Raw genomic sequence first — 16,817 nt, 5'->3', positions numbered from 1 at the left:
GTATTTTTGATCAGAGGATGAAATGAATTGTGTAGCTCTTTGCCACTGCAAACTGGCAAAATGCCATCAGTGGTGACACAGAATGGTACAGCCTATATTGTTCATGTCAAGTGTCTGGAAGTGAAAAGGAAATCAGGAGAAGTAAAATATGAAGAATTTTGGCCCGGGGAAAGGCGACAAATGATAGGAGCAAATGATTTCACGTACACCTTGACTCTCCTCCTCTCTGTACCCTCCTCCCTTTCCTCTCCATCCCACAGGAACCCTGGTCTGCGTAGATAAGGACAGCCTGCTGCTAATTTTACGCAGGAAAGGCAGGAAATGTGAAGTGAAGACTTTGCTTTTCCACAAACAACAGAGTAGCCGGCCTTGGAGAGGATCCTGTGTGCCACAGTGCTGAACAGTCTGGGACTGAAAAAGAGACACAAACAGAGAGAAAGTGAGAGAGGAGGGTCCCTGGAATTGAGGAGTTGGATAGACACAGAGAGAGACACAAGAAAAAGTTCAAAGGAAGAGTGAAAGAACAAAAGATTTGGAGGGGAGAGACTGTGTCCTCTCTCGTCTCCCCTGTATCTCTGGAGGGAGCTATGGCGGATAACAGCACTCATCCTATTGTGAAGATACTGGAGTCCTTCGGATTGAGTAAGATATTTTACCATATTTACACACTTTATAAAGAGTTCGCTCTTGCATACACACAAATTAACTCAGTATTACAAAGTCAACTTTGTACTTCTAAAAAAATCTGGAGAGTGTAGAAAATGCTGTGTCGAGTCTTTTAAGAAACAGAAATGCAGACTGTAGTAACTAGCGGCAAAAGATATTGGCAAAAGTGGTCCATAAAAAAACAACACCGCCAGTGTGCAACTTTTTCCATTCGGTCTTTCCAAATGTCATTTCCAGATGATCCTTCACTCTGGACTGTGATTTCTTTCACCTAGGGAGAAAATTGCATATAAACACCCACATTATTTTACACACAAGTCTCTAAAGAGTTTGTGATGTCATATTCTAATAATACTACTAATAATCTGTAGAATAGTTAGGTGCTGAGGTTAAAAATGGCTACGATTTGCCTGCTTCAATCACATACATTACTAAAACAACTCTGGCGCCTATCTATGAATAATTATACTCTTTTTAAAACGAATTTTAATTGAGGAATTAAAATTTAAAGCCAAAATTCTCACTCAAAGTATTGTCATTTTCAAAGGACCTTAAATGGCCTGTGCCAGACAGAAGCCCTGTGTGCTAATGAAACTGGTATTTCTGTAGACAATGAAATGCCATAACAGGAAGCTTCCTAAAATGCAAACTATTTAATTCACCTTAACTGTAAAGGATAAGAAAACATTAGGTGCGCCTTCTATTGTGGAATTTGTCCCCGCCCACTTTGAGTTGTCAGGATAGGCGCTCCAGACTGACCTTCAATCTCCTGATAGTTTCTCCTTAATGACCCTACAACAGAGACAAGTATTTCTGTCATTGCAGTAGAACGCTGTCAACACTTCATTAGCCATTTGAAATATATAAAAACCTTGTTCCAGGATTACAGGGAACCAATCGTTTAACAGCACGTTCCATAAAAAAGATGTCGACATGTTAAAGTCATTTATGTCAGTAATTTTCTGTGAAGTTCGTCTGCCTCTATGCAAACTGTATTTTGGCGCCCCTAGCGCAGTTTGCTAAACAGCTTCAAGCATCTTAAAAATTAAATGTTTACGTGATACCGTCCAAAACTGATCTTGATGACGCTCCTGCTGCTATGGTTACCTCCTAAAGTGAACGTTCGCCAACGCACGCAATTAAAACTTTTTTTAACTAAAACAGTTAACTTTTTTTTTTTTTAGCTTTTAAGTCACTTTGATCGCTACATTTTTAGAACGCCGTGTCGCCCTCTATGCAAACTGTATTTTGGCGCCCCTAGCGCAGTTTGCTAAACAGCTTCAAGCATCTTAAAAATTAAATGTTTACGTGATACCGTCCAAAACTGATCTTGATGACGCTCCTGCTGCTATGGTTACCTCCTAAAGTGAACGTTCGCCAACGCACGCAATTAAAACTTTTTTTAACTAAAACAGTTAACTTTTTTTTTTTTAGCTTTTAAGTCACTTTGATCGCTACATTTTTAGAACGCCGTGTCGCTTCAAACATGGGAGACACGATTGCCACGATCAAACACGTCCGTCTAACTCATGTTTACGTAGAAAAACAATGTAAAACACTACTAAAACATACAAAATAATTTTAAAATCATTTAATGTTTCCCCTTAAACAGGCTACACTGTAAAAATGTAGTAATGACAAGCGCATTTAAATAATAAATTACAGTTTCCTGTGTATATGGAACCAAGTTCACTCTCAAAATTGCAATGACTGACACCATGGTAACCATAGCAAAATTTTGCTTTGGTATCCACTATTTTTGACCAAAGTAATATTACAGCGACGAATACCAGACTTATTATGTTCGCCAATTTTAACAAAACCACCATCGACAGTCTTTATGTCTTGTTTATGTTTGGAAGGTTGCTTCAGAGCTTGCTCTTGAAATGTTGCCAAGTCCACTTATTATAAGCACCTCTGTGGCCACAGAGTGCTCGCTTAAAAATATGTTTTTACCACTTTTATTTCTTTCCTTTCTCCAGGGGATGTGATTCTGGCCTTCTGTCTTTCTATGGTTGTTGGTCTTCTGCTGGGAGCTCTGGTCTATATGATCTTGACCTGGATGTCTCGTCGACGAGCTTCAGCCAACATCACTCGCGTACCCATCCACCAGTCCCGCTCCACCACCCGTTCATCCTCGCCACGCTCTCGACCAGGCTACAGTCGACACAGCAGCGGCTACGACCGACGCAGCAACAACAGTCTGGCCAGCACTGCCTTCTCCTTCCATCGGCAAACCTCATCCTCACAGATAGACTATGGTGACTCACCGGGCCGCAAGTCGAGCTTCCGGGCCTCTACTTTTCATCCTCTTCTTCAGTGTAGCCAGATAGCTCGTGAGGCAGAAGAGGGTTCCCAGGGAAGCCTGCCACGGACCCCCACTCTCACTACCAGCCCTGGGGTGGCTGGCTCCACCAGCACTGTCAGTTCCATGGTCACTCCACCCCGGGCCAGAACCAGGCCGGATTCCTTCTGGGGCAACAGCAATCTAAGGGGCTTTCATGCAGGCCAGATTCCACCACCTGCCTATGAGAGCATCATACGAGCCTATCAGGAGACAACCACGTGAAGGAAGAGGAGATGCTACAGTGATGGAGGAAGATAAATGTATTAATAGACTTGGACTAAAAAATTGGACAGCTGAAAGCAATATGGATGTCCTACATCTTAAAACATGGCCAGTTTTTCAATGTGTGTATATTTGCATATTTCTGTTCATTTGTTTATATTCTATTAAAAAATAAAGGTTCTTTATTGGCATATGGTTCCATGAGGAACCGTCCAGGGAACCTTCCATTGAACGAAAGGTTATGTTCTTCTCACAAAGAAAAGGTTCTTTTAAGATAAGAACTGTTCCATGAAAGGTTCTTTGGGGAACCAAGTATAACCAAAATAGTTCTTTTATAGCATCATTGTGAAAACCTCTTTTTGGAATCTATTTTGTGCGAGGTCAATCTGAAATACTTACAGAGAATGTTTGAAAGAGAGAGTGAGATGACTTTGGTTTCTACAGGTCTGCTTTATTGATTAGTAAAGACAAAAGACCTTTATTTTTGCAGGGAGAGAATATGTCTGTAAAGAGTGAGAGAGAAAAATGAGAAAACATGATAAACAGAGAGAAAGTAAGAGATACTGAAGGTTGTAATAAGCATGGGGACAAATATTTTTGCAGGGAGAGAATATGTCTGTAAAGAGTGAGAGAGAAAAATGAGAAAACATGATAAACAGAGAAAGAAAGTAAGAGATACTGAAGGTTGTAATAAGCATGGGGACAAATCTGAGAGCATTACTGATCTCTATTGCAAAAAGTTATTGCAAACACTAATTTAAAATCGTTTAGCACCAAACTCAATCGATTGTGTATTTATTGGTTTGTTTTCTGTGAACTCTAGTCTTTTGGAATCATTGTAAGTATTTCTCAACACAATTGTACTCAAAAAATAAACTGACACAATGCATTTTGCAACAGCTTTTTGCATCTGCATGTTTTAATTCCTGCATCTTCATAGAAAGCTTTAAACACTTACCATAAAATGGATATAGTTCACCCAAAATTTAAATTCTGTCTTTATTTAACCACCTTTATGTCACCATCACTTTATTTCTGCTGACTTCATATAATATCTTCTTTTGTGTTCCACAGAAGAAAGTCAGTCACACACAGGTTTGAAACATAACTAATGACAGTATTTTCATTTTTGCGTGAACAATCCTTTTTAATTTTTCCATTTTGGAGAGCTACACATGTCCATGGTCTATCATTGAAAACGGGTACTGAGGAATGAACAGACCAAGGACAGAGGTGTTACAGAGGGTTTAGAGCACACACATCCTGGAAGTGACCTGGCATCCTTCACACCCATGAATAAGTGGTGAATTTCCCTGACAAGAGGAAGGAATTGTCTCAACAGGTTAAAATGTATGCTAACTGTGCCATCTGCACTTTTGACAGATAGGTTTCCTCTAGGTCTTAGTGTTTATCCTGTCAAGATTCCAGCAAAGCATTTTGGACGGAAGCTGCCATGTCTAAGTTAATTTGCACCATTTACATTTAGTCATTTAGCAGATGCTTTTATCCAAAGCGACTAACAAATGAGCACCAGTATATCAAAAATATATCATGAAAATTATAGAAATGTGTTTACGTCCTTCTACTGTTCTGAAATATTATCGTTAAATTTATATAGCGGTTTGGAGAGGATAGAATGATTTAATTTCCTGCTAAACAAGGTAGGGGTGATTACACTTAACAATGTCTGTGCGCATTAATTACGGTAGGACATTTTTGAGGCGTGACACTGATATTTGCGTTACTTACGGTAATGACGCTCTACGTTAATGTGCGTTCAATCTGAAAACAGTTCCTGTTTACATTTGCTGTCAAAAGTGATTTATCATACCGCGTTCATTGGAAGGACCTAATGTTTTTATAGGTAAAGTGCACATTTAACGTACAGTTTCAGTCGTTAAATATCAATCTTGGGCGCAGAGAATGCATTTCGCTAGAATAAGTTACTACCCAACTAACTCGCTTTTTACATACAGGCCGACTGCTTATTACACCATATCAAATGAGGAATTAACATCAAATTAAGATATTTTAGAGTAGTATAAATATCAGCTGTCTCTATAGGTAAAGAAGTGCGTTGACTGTTTCAAAAACAGCTGACTCTGCTGGCATGTCATGATTCTACCACCTCTTTTCTTCATTTTTTAGTACTTAGGTTATTATAATCGCCGTGAGAAGATTACTTTAAATCGCCAGCAGTCATAAACAGTGGGCAGACATGTCTCACAGGCCCTCTGGCCAACATTAATGTGTGCCATCGTCGGATTTCTGCTCGTGAAGCCGCCAATGTCTGCGTCCGCCCTGCGAGTGATCCGCTTCCGGAGGCTGAGCAGCACCGGACCTGCTGTGAAGAGAGCACTGCCATGGAGAGACCTTAGTAAGACTCATGTCTACCTACACAGCATTTATGGTGTTCATGATGCCCAAAAATGCTGTCTAGGAAGGCAGTTCACTTGCTTTTGAAACCGCTTTAAGTTTAACTTTAATTTTAGGGCCTACAATTCTTTACAATTGTTTGTAATTTTGGGACGTATAAATACATTTAAAAACCCTTATTGTAACTTTATAAAGATAAACATAAAATGTAAATAATATAGATTAAAATAAAATAGATTTTGTAGTTATTAATAAACTTACGGTTCAAAAGGGGCTATAAGATTTTTTTTTAAAGAAAATTATACTTTTATTTAGCAAGGATGCGTTAAAGTGACAGTAAAAACAGGAATAAATTACATTGAACTATATTCTAATAGAAAGCAGTTATTTTAAATTCACAATATTATTGTTTTTACTCTATGATCTTTTGATCAAATAAATGCAGCACTGTTTTAAAAAATTTAAAAAAATGTGTATTTTTTGTCCTACTACTTTCCTATGTGTCCTTATACAGTTCATAAATTGACAGATTTATTCTGAATGCTTAACTGAATCATTCTGAATGCTGTTCTTCATCTCTTTTTTGTCTTTAGGAAAAATAGCAAAAGTGACAGGAGCAATAGTATTGGGGTAGGTTTATTATTATTTTTATTATTTTATTTGTATTTTTTGGCATTTATTTAACAAGCCATCAATAAAATTATATTATACAGTATCATGCAGCACATACACAGAGAATGTCAGTGGAAGCAGCCGTTAAAAGTGATGTATCTTCTAAGCCAGGTTTGTTACCCTTTCCAGAAACACATTCTGACTCTATCAAGTTTGCTTACACAGAGGCTGTGTTTTCATCACATACGAGGTGGTTACTCTGAACCAGGCCGTCACTATCGACACCAGTGCCATACTACAGGAGAAGCACAAGTCCTACATCTACCTGACTCACACCACTAATAGAGAACAGGAGAGCCTTGCTTCTGGTACATTCTGGAATCTTTACCATGTGTGTGTGTGTGTGTGTGTGTGTGTGTGTGTGTGTGCTTGAGAGAGTGTGCAAATATCGGTGAGCCAAAAGATTCATTTGCATTTACATTTACATTTATTCTTCGAAAGCAACTTGCAACTGAGGAATACTACCCCATAAACGATTCATCCTTTCTTTTTCTTTCTTTTCTTTTTTTTTTTTTGCAGGACCTTTGTATTTATGCCTTAGATTATATTTTATTTTTTGCTAGTATATTGTAGATGTATTGTTTGAGATTTTGCTTAATTATACATTAAAACAGCCCATTCATGTATTTTTCATGTATTTTGATTCATGTATACAGTTAATGTATACAAATTTATTGATTGCCCACAACAGACTTTATTTCTTTTCTAGGCTTTACTATCAAGACCAGGAAGGAACTTCATAAAGCAGCTAGAAAGTTTCTTGAAATTTCATCAAGAGTTCTTCTTCTCCCATTGGATGGTGAGTAGTTTCATCTCTATTTGATGGCCTTGACAAGTCTAAACAGCATGGTTATATAGAGGACATGCTTAGAAAAAACACTTAGGGACAGTATGGTTATTGCATCTCAGGAAACATCTGCTTTCTGTTGAAAGTTAACTTGACAGTATTTTTGACCTAGATGTCACCTGTATCTGCACAAAGAGGAACTGACATGGAATGTTGTTCTGTCTTAAATAGGCCAGGTATATTACTGTCTGTTCTGTTCTTCTGCATATGGAATCTAATACACTCTGATTTTTTTTAATCGCAGCATACATGGCACCAGGTTTGAGGCTGAAGTGTAGTTTTTAATATACACTACTTGTGAAACGTTTGGGGTCAGTAAGATAAACAAAAAAACACATTAAATATCTTATTGACTCTACACCTTAAGGGTTAGTTCACCCAAAAATTCATTATTTACTCACCCTCATGTCGTTCTAAACCCGTAAGACCTCCGTTTATCTTCGCAACACAAATTAAGATATTTTTAATGGAATCTGAGAACTGTCTGACCCTCCCATAGACAGCAAGGGTCCTTACATGATCAAGGTCCAGAAACGTAGCAAGGAGATTGGTAAAATAATCCATGTGACATCAGGGGTTCAACTGTAATTTTACAAAGCCAAGAGAATATTTTTGTGCGCAAAAGAAAAAAAAAAACGACTTTATTCAACAATTCAATAAATGCAGCACTGTTTTAAAAAATTTAAAAAAATGTGTATTTTTTGTCCTACTACTTTCCTATGTGTCCTTATACAGTTCATAAATTGACAGATTTATTCTGAATGCTTAACTGAATCATTCTGAATGCTGTTCTTCATCTCTTTTTTGTCTTTAGGAAAAATAGCAAAAGTGACAGGAGCAATAGTATTGGGGTAGGTTTATTATTATTTTTATTATTTTATTTGTATTTTTTGGCATTTATTTAACAAGCCATCAATAAAATTATATTATACAGTATCATGCAGCACATACACAGAGAATGTCAGTGGAAGCAGCCGTTAAAAGTGATGTATCTTCTAAGCCAGGTTTGTTACCCTTTCCAGAAACACATTCTGACTCTATCAAGTTTGCTTACACAGAGGCTGTGTTTTCATCACATACGAGGTGGTTACTCTGAACCAGGCCGTCACTATCGACACCAGTGCCATACTACAGGAGAAGCACAAGTCCTACATCTACCTGACTCACACCACTAATAGAGAACAGGAGAGCCTTGCTTCTGGTACATTCTGGAATCTTTACCATGTGTGTGTGTGTGTGTGTGTGTGTGTGTGTGTGTGTGCTTGAGAGAGTGTGCAAATATCGGTGAGCCAAAAGATTCATTTGCATTTACATTTACATTTATTCTTCGAAAGCAACTTGCAACTGAGGAATACTACACCATAAACGATTCATCCTTTCTTTTTCTTTCTTTTCTTTTTTTTTTTTTTGCAGGACCTTTGTATTTATGCCTTGTGTGTGTGTGTGTGTGTGTGTGTGTGTGTGTGTGCTTGAGAGAGTGTGCAAATATCGGTGAGCCAAAAGATTCATTTGCATTTACATTTACATTTATTCTTCGAAAGCAACTTGCAACTGAGGAATACTACACCATAAACGATTCATCCTTTCTTTTTCTTTCTTTTCTTTTTTTTTTTTTGCAGGACCTTTGTATTTATGCCTTAGATTATATTTTATTTTTTGCTAGTATATTGTAGATGTATTGTTTGAGATTTTGCTTAATTATACATTAAAACAGCCCATTCATGTATTTTTCATGTATTTTGATTCATGTATACAGTTAATGTATACAAATTTATTGATTGCCCACAACAGACTTTATTTCTTTTCTAGGCTTTACTATCAAGACCAGGAAGGAACTTCATAAAGCAGCTAGAAAGTTTCTTGAAATTTCATCAAGAGTTCTTCTTCTCCCATTGGATGGTGAGTAGTTTCATCTCTATTTGATGGCCTTGACAAGTCTAAACAGCATGGTTATATAGAGGACATGCTTAGAAAAAACACTTAGGGACAGTATGGTTATTGCATCTCAGGAAACATCTGCTTTCTGTTGAAAGTTAACTTGACAGTATTTTTGACCTAGATGTCACCTGTATCTGCACAAAGAGGAACTGACATGGAATGTTGTTCTGTCTTAAATAGGCCAGGTATATTACTGTCTGTTCTGTTCTTCTGCATATGGAATCTAATACACTCTGATTTTTTTTAATCGCAGCATACATGGCACCAGGTTTGAGGCTGAAGTGTAGTTTTTAATATACACTACTTGTGAAACGTTTGGGGTCAGTAAGATAAACAAAAAAACACATTAAATATCTTATTGACTCTACACCTTAAGGGTTAGTTCACCCAAAAATTCATTATTTACTCACCCTCATGTCGTTCTAAACCCGTAAGACCTCCGTTTATCTTCGCAACACAAATTAAGATATTTTTAATGGAATCTGAGAACTGTCTGACCCTCCCATAGACAGCAAGGGTCCTTACATGATCAAGGTCCAGAAACGTAGCAAGGAGATTGGTAAAATAATCCATGTGACATCAGGGGTTCAACTGTAATTTTACAAAGCCAAGAGAATATTTTTGTGCGCAAAAGAAAAAAAAAAACGACTTTATTCAACAATTCGTCTCCTCCGCACCACCCTGTAGCGCCATTTTAGAGAGTATCCACTGAACGTAAATTGCGTATGCTGTTTTCTGTCAGTTGTGCGAGGCAGATATGTCGTTTACGCTTTGATTTGAACGAAAACAACGTATCCGCGTGGCACGAGGAGAAGAATTGTTGAATAAAGTCGTTTTTTTTTCTTTTGCGCACAAAAATTTGTAAAATTACGGTTGAACCCCTAATGTCACATGGATTATTTTCCTTGCTACGTTTCTGAGCCTTGATCGTGTAAGGACCCTTGCTGTCTATGCTGTCTATGCAGGGTCAGACAGCTCTCAGATTCCATCAAATATCTTAATTTGTGTTCCGAAGATGAACGGAGGTCTTACGGGTTTGGAACAACATGAGGGTGAGTAATTAATGACAAAATTTTCATTTTTGGGTGAACTAACCCTTTAATAGTAGTGTACATTTAGAATAAAAAATTTAGCAGAGTAAGCAATAGCAGTAGACTGTTAGACTATAGAAAAATGTGATGATGATGATCTGAAGTCCTGTACTCCCCCTATGTTTAACTGAAGGCATCTGTTTCCATTTGACTTTTGCCAAAAAAAACTCTTCGTATCAACTTTTCGTATCATTGACTTCATATTAAATCATGATTTTAACATAATTTACATTAGACCGGCCCCATCCATCACTGCTTTTAAATCCTATCTTAAGACATATATATTCCTCCAGCTTTTACCATTACTTAAGTATTTTTTTTGGATCGATCTCGTATTAAGCTGATTGTCTATTGTTTACTTGATTTAATTTCCTCTTTAATCTTGCTCCCTTTCAATTCATTGGTATTATTATCATTGTACAGCACTTTGGTGAACCTCGGTTGTATTTAAATATGCTCTATAAATAAACATTGATTAGTCATTTCTAGTATGTCTCTGTGTTTGCAATTATGTGAAATAAGCATATGTTGATGTTTGTTTATATCAGAGCATCTCAGTCATCTAGACGCAGACCCTCATGAATGTGCGCTATGGGTGCTGCTGAAGAAAACCCGCTCTGCCGACCGGGCCGTTAGACAGCAGGCGGTGCAGGAACTGGCCCAGAATCACCACTGGCAGGGTGAGAGATGGCAGCACACTTCAATTCATTATTATAAAATGTCAAGTTCTGCTGAATTTACTGAAAACTTGCTGTTGCTCTTGCGCAGCAAAACCTATTTCTATTGCGCAGACCCCTTTGCCTACCAAAGAAAAATAATTCACTATAAATCTGTGAGCTCTGAATGGTCTTTTGTCTTGTCCATCACAGATTATCAGTACCAGACTGCAGCACAGGTGGTAGATCAGCGCACAGCTGTGGCTCTCGCCCGCATGCCTAACGTGGACCTGCGCTTCTTTCTCCCTCCACCTCCACTGCCACATACTGACGATGTGGGTAGCTATCATTCAGACAATAGCCAAATTGAACTGCTGTGTAATGTCAGATATCTGTGCTAAAGTTTTGTGCATGTATTATAGGATATATCGATTGAAGATGGGCTTAGGCAGTTACTGGCATCTCTGCCCCAGTCGGAGGTGGATCGGTGTGTGCAGTACTTCACCTCTCTGGCATTAAGAGAGAGCAGCCAATCACTAGCCTCTCAACGGGTGAGACATACATAGTCAAACTATAGAGTGCAACAGTTCCTAAAAATCTCCATAGTTTGTTTAACAATAACCTACATGTACGTTCTCAAACTACCTAAATATTTGTGTGTATTTATTCCTCAGAAAGTATTCTTTCGAATACTTTTTTGGCTTTGTAATATTGTGATTTACCATGTACCAAATCATTTTTAAATTCCCCATGGGAAAATGAATGGAAAAAACACTTCTTGAATCAAGGATCCTGAAAAAGTGTTTAAGCACCATTGTACTTATTTTACTCAAATTTATATCCATATAAAAGTGTCACTGTGTTAGCTGTGCATTTTGGTCTGTGATTATAGGGAGGACTGTGGTGTTTTGGAGGAAATGGGTTGCCCTATGCCCAAAGCCTGACTTCCACCCCCTCTCAGAAGGTGGAGACGTTCTGCCTGCAGGCCCTGGTGCAGCACTCAAAGGTGAAGGTTTACAAACTCTGCAAAGTTACATGTATTTGTGTAGCAAGGAAGTAAGCAATGATCAAAGAAGACAGGATGCTTGTGTTTTGTAGATCTTCTTGAGGTGTACCTTCAGTTGATTGGTTTTAATCAAGAATTTGACTTAAATAAACAAATCAATTCAAAGCATTTAATTGTTCTTTGTTCACAGGTCCAAAGTCATTGTGACCACGTTGTTGCTAATGGAGGACTGCTGCTTTTGCAAAGAGTCTACCAGCTTCGCAGAGACTCTCCGAAAATTCAGCGCAACATTGTGCGAATTATTGGAAACCTCACCCTGAATGACAGCTTGCACACAGCCATAGTACTGTCAGGTTAGCTTTATATTTTAGAATAACTGATTTTATGTTGAAAAAGAGTAGTTCTTTATTCTCTTTTGTGGTTGACCTTTAGGTTGGGTGGCTGTCCTGGCTGAGATGATCCAGTCACCACACATCATGCAGGCATCTCATGCTGCCCGTGCTTTAGCCAATTTGGACAGAGACGCAGTAAGGCAGAAGTACCAGGATGGTGTTTACATATTGCACCCACAATGCCGCACTAAGTATGTATGCTTATATGAACTTCCACTTATGCTCACCAAGTCTGCATTTATTTGATCAAACATACAGTAAAAACGGTAGTATTGTGACATATTTACAATAACTGTTTTTATTGTAATATATTTTAAAATGTAATTTATTCCTGTGATGGCAAAGCTGAATTTTCAGCAGTCTCCTTAAGAAATCATTCTGATATGCTGATTTGCTGCTCAAGCAACATCTTACCAATGTTCAAAACTATTGTGCTGCTTAATATTTTTGGGAAATCTGTTGTAACGTTATAAAAGCTTATAAAAGTCTAACTTTTGATCAGTTAAATGCATCTTTGCCGAATATGTATGAAAAGGTATTTTGTTTAGTGAGGATTAATTATGTCTTCCATCCTTTATATTCAGTCAGCCAATCAAAGCCGATGTTCTCTTTGTGCACGGCCTCTTGGGAGCAGCTTTTAAAACTTGGCGTCAAAAGGACCTTGATGTGACGGAAGATGACAAGGTGGAAGGGGTTAGAGAGGACTACACTGAATGCTGGCCTAAGGTCAGATATATATATAATTTTTTTTTTTTATAGAAGCTCATGAGTACCCAAATATTACTTGCAGTGTAATGGCATTACAGGGCCTCAGGGGTATTTTGAAAGTCTGGCTGAAGTTTAAAGTCAGTGATTTTTTTTTTTTTTTTGCATTTTCCACAGTCGTGGTTGGCTGCAGACTGTCCAAACCTCAGAATCCTGTCTGTTGAGTATGACACCCATTTAAGTGACTGGAAGGCTAAGTGTCCTGCTGAAAACCAAAGGTAAACAGTAAATTTTCGATGTGTGCCGTGCATTACTAAATTATATGATTAACTCAACATTGCATACCAAATATCTGTTTGTCCCTGATTTTTGTGTTATACAGGAAGTCTTTGGCTTACAGAAGTCAGGAACTGCTGAGGAAATTGAAGGATGCAGGTGTAGGGGACAGACCTGTGGTGTGGGTAGCCCACAGTATGGGAGGTTAGTCCATTGTGGGTCTTAAAATAACCAGCACCCAACTATGAGAGTAATTTTCTAAATCTTCCTACATTTGTGTAGCTGTCTAAATTATTTTCAATATAATGTTTTTTTACAATTTTTTTAATTGCGACTGCTTATGTATAACAAAAATGTAATTTTAGTTTCAACAGGGAGTTTAATATTAATTTTAGAGGTTTAAAAACTCACAAGGCCATATTGTGATTTCAGTATTTTAATTAATTGTGCAGCCCTGTTTGTAGCTAAAAAATCCATTTGTAACTCTAAATCAAAACTTGTGTCACAGGTTTACTTGTGAAAAAGATGCTCTTAGATGCCTCTAAAGATCCTGATCTCAGTCCGCTGATCAAGAACACAAAGGGAATTCTGTTCTACAGCGTTCCTCATCACGGCACGTTCATGGCAGAGTATTCTGTAAATGTCCGATACCTACTGTTTCCCTCCATTGAAGTAAAAGAACTATGTAGAGGTATAGTGTGATTTATTTTTGTTCCCTAAATATTAATGCAATATTAATTCCTCCACTTAAGATTAAGATTCTAAATCTAATTTGCTCATCATTTTTCTGTTCACCTGTTTCGACTCAGACTCTCCAGCGTTACGGGACTTGAATGAAAATTTCCTGAACATTGCAAAGGAACAAGAGTTCAAGGTCCTTAGCTTTGCAGAAACTCTACCAACCTACATTGGGCCGATGCTCAAAATATTGGTAGTTCCATCGCAGTCAGCAGGTAGGTCAGGATAATTGAACAACAAGCAGCATCGTGATGTATCATTTTTACATAATAACTGACGGTTTTAGGTACCTGGTATCAGAAAACAAAAATTCTCTTTTTGCTCTTTCAGATCTGGGTATTGGGGACCTCATCCAGGTGGACGTTGATCACCTCAACACCTGCAAGCCAGAAAAAAAAGACTCATTTCTCTATAAACGTACTTTACAGTTTATTCGGGATGCTCTTGGAGGACAGAGAATTAAGTGAACTCTTAAGTCCACAGTCCAAAACCGGTCTCTTGCCATTTCATTGCCTCTTGAGGGTTCAACAGTTACATTTTAAAAGATAGTGTTAACTATGAATAGAAGGAAGTTCTAAAATTGCAACTGGATTTTTCTTTTCATTTTTTTAATTCAATCAAGCTATAACAAGCTATAACAAATTGAAATGAGTATCAAGTATATTATGTTTAAAATAATCATTTATAGAAAGTCCATTGTATTTATATTATTTATTTTTCTTGGAAAAAGCTGAAAACTAGCCTTTTTCTTAACTCACCAGCCTTCTTTGTATCCCTACCTCAGACTCACAGGTTGGTACCGATGCTGGCTGTAATTTGCCACTATTTTTGTACTAATGGATTAATTGTAGTACTTGCATAGGACCATATTACTTTTATTTTGATGTTGAGTATGTGCAAGACATAATTATTGCCAAATGTTTATCACACTGAATAAAGTTGTGCGTCCTAACTTTATATTCCACTTAAATCAGATACTTTTACTATAGCAATAATGCAGCCTTTTCTTTTCAGAGCAACAGGGCGCTCCAGGCCAGCAGAGTGCAGTAGAGCTCACAGATCGAACATTAGTCTGCTACTAGAGGAAGACCATTGTTAGTAGACGGTGGACACTGTAGGCTTAAAACAAATTGACAGATAAACACATTAAAAATCATGTAAGAATGACTTTTTTTTTTTAAATGTTCAAAAACTGCTTGTTTTTAGATGTATATGATTTGCGAATATATGTTTGGAGTTACGCACAGTATGTGAAACATTTGTGATGTACAAACACTCACGGTAGCATTAACCTGCTAACTTTTTGTTATTATTTTTCAGTTCAGAACAATTTTGCCTTTTGTAGATACATAGGCTTTAACTGAAGAAACAGAAGTGTTAACACATCCCGTCCAAAATGGTTAATGTCTTGAAAGGAGTTCTCGTTGAATGGTAAGTTTTACATATAACGATTTAAAGGTGCATTCAGTATTTTTTCTCCGATTAAAAATGTTAAACTTAGAAATAAACAATAATTTAAAAAAAAATCTATGTGAAGTCATATAAACTTACAGTAGATGAAGAGATAAGTAGTCTAAAGCCGTTTTATTTTACATGGAGCGGGTCGCCACATGGGTAACATCGCGTGACCAGCAGAAGTACCATTCACTTGATCTTGGATCCGCTTATATACTTGCTTATCTATTAATATTTGTGGTTGACTGATTAAAGTGTTTCTTCAGTGTTACATGTAACTGAAAATTTTGGCACAAGGTATCAAAAAAAATATATGAGTGCACTTTTAAAATAAAGTAATGCTGCAGTGCACCATCATTTATGATTCTTCTTTTAAAATATGAAACAGTGACCCAGCTATGAAGCAATTTCTTCTATATCTGGACGAGACGTCAGCATTGGGGAAGAAATTTATCATCCAGGATTTGGACGACACGCATGTTTTCATCCTAGCTGAAGTTGTGCAGATTCTCCAGGAGCGAGTAGGAGAACTGATGGACCAGAATTCATTCCCCATCACCCAGAAATAAATGTCTGAATCTGACAGCAGACCTTACAATCTGTGGGAGCAGATGGATGTGGAGATTCTTTCAGCACAATTGCACAAACACAGATGGACCTAAAATATATAGATGACTGGGTACTAGGATGATGCCTGTTATCCTTGTTTTAGTTTGACTGTGTTGCATAAATTTTTCATCTGACAGAATTATATGCTTTATGTTGCATATGTTTCAAAGACAGCTTCTTGAATCTTTTCAGCATTTCAGAATTGTTCACAAACTGAAAGCAGATGGTTGATGACAGTGTGATTTATATACATGCATAATATACAAGCATCAAATAAAAAAAACTTAAAAAACATAAATGTTTTCAAAATGTGCTTAATTTGTTTCCTGCATACATTATAATTAGCCTTAAAAATTAGAAAACTGCTGTATTGATAGGTGCCAGTTTGTAAAATTCCCTTTTCTGTTTATTCTCTTTCTAGTGAAAACCCAGCTCAAGCCACGTGTACAAGGGGTTGATAAGGCATTTAGACAACTGAGATGTGTCTGTAATCAGGATATTGGTACTTTTTGGTGCGAGGAGAACAAACCGCAAAATCAAAATAGTGAACAGCATTATATTTCCAAAATATCCAGCATGTTTTGATTAAGGAAGGGAAAGTGGTGCGGTGCACTCTTGGAAGTACCTAGTAGATCACCTAGTAAAACTGACTGGCTATACAACACCACTATCTGAAAATAAGGTGCCATTTCCTCTTTAAGAAGACCATCATGTGGAAGTAAGAGGAAGTGTTATTGTGTGTCAGACCTATAGCTTTGTAGTGCTACATCCAGTTTATTTTATTACCTACCAATACAGCTATGATATAGATCTATCTCTCT

At 37.4% G+C, this 16,817-nt stretch overlaps 3 protein-coding genes across 5 annotated transcripts; all 3 read left to right on the top strand.

The window, feature by feature from the left end:
- The first annotated feature begins 370 nt into the window (after nucleotides 1-370).
- Nucleotides 371-4,160, top strand: LOC107555747 (myc target protein 1 homolog). The gene is made up of 2 exons (XM_016238628.1): nucleotides 371-642; nucleotides 2,649-4,160. Exons 1-2 carry the CDS (start codon nucleotides 588-590, stop codon nucleotides 3,233-3,235), a joined length of 642 nt encoding a protein of 213 aa, XP_016094114.1. The 5' UTR covers nucleotides 371-587; the 3' UTR covers nucleotides 3,236-4,160.
- An 829-nt stretch (nucleotides 4,161-4,989) lies between these two features.
- Nucleotides 4,990-15,078, top strand: LOC107555766 (protein SERAC1). 3 transcript variants are annotated; one of them, XR_001605193.1, is made up of 17 exons: nucleotides 4,990-5,612; nucleotides 6,205-6,241; nucleotides 6,449-6,591; nucleotides 6,993-7,082; nucleotides 10,708-10,839; nucleotides 11,029-11,150; nucleotides 11,238-11,366; nucleotides 11,708-11,821; nucleotides 12,012-12,174; nucleotides 12,254-12,404; nucleotides 12,798-12,939; nucleotides 13,096-13,196; nucleotides 13,301-13,398; nucleotides 13,703-13,885; nucleotides 14,004-14,147; nucleotides 14,263-14,724; nucleotides 14,947-15,078. XR_001605193.1 is itself a non-coding variant. In XM_016238663.1 (17 exons), the coding sequence occupies exons 2-17, from the start codon at nucleotides 5,483-5,485 to the stop codon at nucleotides 14,397-14,399; spliced, it is 2,016 nt and encodes a 671-aa protein (XP_016094149.1). In that variant the 5' UTR covers nucleotides 4,990-5,099; nucleotides 5,384-5,482; the 3' UTR covers nucleotides 14,400-15,078. The 3 variants fall into 3 exon arrangements, 2 of the variants coding, with proteins under 2 accessions (XP_016094149.1, XP_016094148.1); XM_016238663.1 differs by having other exon boundaries at nucleotides 4,990-5,099; nucleotides 5,384-5,612; nucleotides 14,263-15,078; XM_016238662.1 differs by having other exon boundaries at nucleotides 14,263-15,078.
- LOC107555767 (general transcription factor IIH subunit 5) lies at nucleotides 14,998-16,277 on the top strand. Its single transcript, XM_016238664.1, has 3 exons — nucleotides 14,998-15,089; nucleotides 15,253-15,363; nucleotides 15,776-16,277. Exons 2-3 carry the CDS (start codon nucleotides 15,329-15,331, stop codon nucleotides 15,954-15,956), a joined length of 216 nt encoding a protein of 71 aa, XP_016094150.1. The 5' UTR covers nucleotides 14,998-15,089; nucleotides 15,253-15,328; the 3' UTR covers nucleotides 15,957-16,277.
- Nucleotides 16,278-16,817: the final 540 nt, after the last annotated feature.

The sequence above is a fragment of the Sinocyclocheilus grahami genome, unplaced genomic scaffold, assembly GCF_001515645.1.
Source record: "Sinocyclocheilus grahami isolate Dianchi unplaced genomic scaffold, SAMN03320097.WGS_v1.1 scaffold544.1, whole genome shotgun sequence".
NCBI lineage: Eukaryota > Metazoa > Chordata > Actinopteri > Cypriniformes > Cyprinidae > Sinocyclocheilus > Sinocyclocheilus grahami.
The sequence above is the reverse complement of the archived record's forward strand: the minus strand, read 5'-3'. Positions and strand labels throughout refer to the sequence as shown.